Consider the following 4,179-nt stretch of genomic DNA (forward strand, 5'->3'; position numbering starts at 1 on the left):
AGGGGACTTCTCACGAGCTTATTCAGGGTAGGAATTTTCATTCTTGAGTGTCTTCTTTCCTGAACCTGTGCTCCCACTTTTCCCTGGCTCAGCTTGGTGGCAATGGAAACTCAGCTCTGCAGGGTAGAGAAGGGGCTGAGGGTCTTAAGCATTTACACTGAGTTTTCCTGGGAACCTCAGCAGGTGCCTCCACCTCCCCAGCCTCCAGATCCATCCAGCATCACCTTTCCAGTGTGCCCAGGCCTGGGTGAGCTGTTCTTTAATCCCTGAAGCCCCGAGCAGCTGTAGGGCAGAGCTGGCCCAGGGGCTGGGCTGGACTGGGCTCTGGCAGCTCTGGCAGGGAAGGAGCCCAGGGCCACAGGAGCAGCTCGGGCTGGGACAGCTCCAGCAGCAGAGCCATGGGCAGGGAGGGAGGGAGGCAGTGCTGAGGGAAGCCCTGCTGCAGGGCAGATGTGGCACCTGCCAGCCCTGCCCTGCAGGGGACACACTGCCCTGAGCAGCACAGCTCTGGTGTCCCCTCCCAGCCAGCACAGCCCTCAGCCAGGGGCTCGGGGCCCTCAGTGCCCTCCTGGGCTGGCAGAGCAGCACCAGACATGAAGGGCATCTCTCCTGCCATGTGCCATTCCCTGCTGACCAGGGCCTGAGGGCCACTGTCCTGCCCTGGTGCTGTCTGGGAGGGGCTGTGCAGGGCTGGCCAGGGAAAGGCTTTTCCTCAGGGCTGGCTCTCTCTCTCCTTGCCTTGCCCAGGTGCTCCTGGATTGCTGACAGGCTCTCTGGGAATGGCAGTTCAGCTGCAGGCTCAGGGCTTCTCCTGTGCAGGCTGAGCACAGCAATGGGTGTCCCAGCTCCCTGTGCCCCAGGAGATCTGGGCAGGTCAGGCTGGGAGACTGTGAATGAGCTGATTCTCCTCAAGCAGTTCCATGGACAGGACCCTTGGTGTGTCCTTGGGATCCGTCCGGGCTGGAAGGTGTCTCCAGGGGACACTGGGGGACAGGAGTATCCTTGGCCTGTAGGAGTCTCAGAAAGGCTGAGCAGGGTTGCTCTGCTGTGGGTCCCTCTGCTCTCAGCTGTGTCAGGATGATTTGAGGGGAACACAGTGACTGCCCTCGATCTCAGAAAGGACAGCTGGGGACAGATGGAGTGAGAGAGCAGCTCCCCTCAGCCTTCACTGAGTTACAGCCAATGCTCTTGCATTGCACAGTTCTCTCTGATCTCACTGAGCACATCAGGAAACCCTCTCAAGTTGCATTTTCCCATCACCATTCCCTGGGTCACGCTGCCAAGAGAGCTCGCAAGAGAGATGCTGCCAAGCTCCTCTGCATCAGCAGCAGTTTGGTCTGATGAAATCCAGTCCCAGGACTTCAGAGCCCTTATCCCTATTCCAATGACCTCACTGCTGAAGAGCAGAGCTGATTCCTCTCTGTCCATGAGCAGAGCCCTGCCCATCATGGCCATGGGGCCAGAAACCAGCAGAGCTGCAGGCACGGGGATGAAGGAAGGGCTCTGAAAAAAGGAAAATAGGGTGGCACAGACCAGCATGGGCAGGGCGGGGAGAAGGGGCTTGGACATTGCTCAGGAAAGTCTGCCCTGTCTTGCCATTCTCTCCTCCTTCAACAGGACTCCATGGCCAGAGTGAAGAAATGTCCAACAGCAGCTCCATCAGCCACTTCCTCCTGCTGCCATTGGCAGACACTCGGCAGCTGCAGCTCCTGCACTTCTGCCTCTTCCTGGGCATCTCCCTGGCTGCCCTCCTGGGCAACGGCCTCATCATCAGCGCCGTAGCCTGCGGCCACCACCTGCACACCCCCATGTTCTTCTTCCTGCTCAACCTGGCCCTCACTGACCTGGGCTGCATCTGCACCACTGTGCCCAAAGCCATGCACAATTCCCTCTGGGACACCAGGAACATCTCCTACACAGGATGTGCTGCACAGGTGTTCTTCTTTATATTCTTCATAGGAACAGAGTATTCCCTCCTGACCATCATGTGCTACGACCGCTACGTGTCCATCTGCAAACCCCTGCACTACGGGACCCTAATGGGCTGCTTGGCTTGTGCCCACATGGCAGCAGCTGCCTGGGCCAGTGGCTTTCTCTATTCTCTGCTGCACACAGCCAACACATTTTCCCTGCCTCTGTGCCATGGCAATGCCCTGGGCCAGTTCTTCTGTGAAATCCCACACATCCTCAAGCTCTCCTGCTCCAAATCCTACCTCAGGGAACTTAGACTCCTCGCTGTTGGTTCCTGTTTAGGATTTGGCTGTTTTGTGTTCATTGTTTTCTCCTATGTGCAGATCTTCAGGGTTGTGCTGAGAATCCCCTCTGAGCAGGGACGGCACAAAGCCTTTTCCACCTGCCTCCCTCACCTGGCTGTGGTCTCCCTGTTTATTAGCTCTGGCACATTTTCCTACCTGAAGCCCTCCTCCATCTCCTCCCCATCCCTGGATCTGTCCCTGTCAGTTCTGTACTCAGTGGTGCCTCCAGCCCTGAACCCCTTCATCTACAGCCTGAGGAACCAGGAGCTCAAAGCTGCAGTGTGGACACTGATGACAGGATGCTTTCAGGAACATTAAACTGCTGGCTAATTTCTGAAAATCACTTGTAATAAAAGTAATCTTTGATACATCTTGGTTTGGTTGTGGGGTTTTTTTTCCTTTTAGTTTTATCATATTGCCCATTAAACAAGCCACTGTCTCTTCTGTAGTTCATTGTGTTTCTCCATCTTCCCTGTGGCCACAAAATGCGTCAATGAAGGGCTGCACTCTTCATGGCTTTAAACAAACTGAAGGATCTCTCTCAGCAAAGATTTCTCCAGAGATGCCCCTTTTGTTCACTACTCTGGAGCTGCAGCAGCAATGTCTGTGTGCAGGGCTGGGGCAGATCAGTGCTGGCACAGCAGCTGTGCCCAGAAGCAGCAGCAGCAGCAGCAGCAGCAGCAGCAGCAGCACTTGGTGTTGCCAGTGCTGCTCCCGTGCCACTGCCCCGCTGCCCTCCTGCCCCTCGTGTTGCTGCAGGGCCTGAGTGCTCTCGGGGCCGGGCACAGCCCTGGGGGTGGCAGTGCCGGGGCTGCAGCAGGGACAGGCCATGGGCACTGCTGGGGCAGCGCTGACGCCTCAGGCCAGGGCCTGGGGGCTCCAGGCTCCTTGGTCAGGCTCTCTCCACAACACTTGGCCAGGCCAATGCTGAGCAGAGAAAACCCCCGTGAGCAGCCCCAGGCTGGCCGTGGGCAGGCTGGGGGCAAACAGCATGGCTGGTGCTCTGCAAGGGCCCTGCAAGGGGGAGACCCTGGCAAGGAGCAGCAGAGCAGGGGCTGATCCATCCCCACTGCACTGGACAGACCAGGGCAGCGTCCCAGAGCGTCCTCATGCACCTGCCAACAACATCCCCCCTCTGCAGCCCTGGCCTCTCCCCCAGCTCACACAGGTGCCGCATCCTTGCAGGCACAGACACGGCAGCACTGGCTCAGGAGCCCCTGTTTGCACTGCACAGAGCAGGCGTCAGCACCCCCATGGTGCTGCTGTGGGGAGATGGAGCTGAGTGAGCACAAATGCCATCAGCCCCTGGGGCCAGCAAGGGCTGGGGATGGGAGGGAAACCACTCAGGTTTGTTGTGGCTTCTGCAGTCAGCCAGAAAGTTTGTTCCCATGAGCTGTGAGATTCCTCTACCACTGCAGATGCTGCAGATGTTGCTGCTCAGAGCCTGGACTGACTGGCAGCCACCCTCAAACTGCCCCAAGCATTTCCTTTGCTTCATCTTTGGTTTCTTTAGTCTTCCTGGTACATATTTCTTCCTATTTCCCAGCCCTGTAGCATCCCCTGCAAACAGCTCATCTCTGTTTGCTCTTTCCTCTCTGGCCCCACTCCTTATTTCAGTTCCTGAGTTTTTCCTGTTCTGGGCAGTGAGGAGGGGCTGGAGAGGCTCTGCAGGACTGACAGGATGGGCTTTGGGGCTGTGTGGAGAAGCTGAGGGACCTGGGCTGCTGGACCATCTGAAGAGGAAGACAAGGGCTCATCCTGCAGCTGCCCCAGGGGTGGTTTAAGAGGATTACAGAATCAGCAGGGCTGGAAAAGACCTTGGAGATCATCAAGTCCAGCCTGTGGACGGACACCACCTTTTCTTCCCTGAGTCTTCTCTTCTCCAGAATAAACAACTGCAGCTCCCTCAGCCACTCCTCACAGG

At 57.4% G+C, this 4,179-nt stretch overlaps 1 protein-coding gene across 1 annotated transcript; it reads left to right on the top strand.

Moving 5' to 3' along the window:
• Positions 1-1,614: 1,614 nt before the first annotated feature.
• LOC130266150 (olfactory receptor 14A16-like) lies at positions 1,615-2,605 on the top strand. Its single transcript, XM_056515492.1, has one exon. The coding sequence runs from the start codon at positions 1,641-1,643 to the stop codon at positions 2,571-2,573; it is 933 nt and encodes a 310-aa protein (XP_056371467.1). The 5' UTR covers positions 1,615-1,640; the 3' UTR covers positions 2,574-2,605.
• The last annotated feature ends 1,574 nt before the right edge of the window (positions 2,606-4,179 follow it).

Source organism: Oenanthe melanoleuca, unplaced genomic scaffold, assembly GCF_029582105.1.
Source record: "Oenanthe melanoleuca isolate GR-GAL-2019-014 unplaced genomic scaffold, OMel1.0 S001, whole genome shotgun sequence".
In the NCBI taxonomy this organism is placed as follows: Eukaryota; Metazoa; Chordata; class Aves; order Passeriformes; family Muscicapidae; genus Oenanthe; species Oenanthe melanoleuca.

Bases quoted from the DNA above. Each gene is read 5' to 3' on its own strand.
- LOC130266150 (XM_056515492.1), top strand. From the start codon at position 1,641: ATGTCCAACAGCAGCTCCATCAGCCACTTCCTCCTGCTGCCATTGGCA.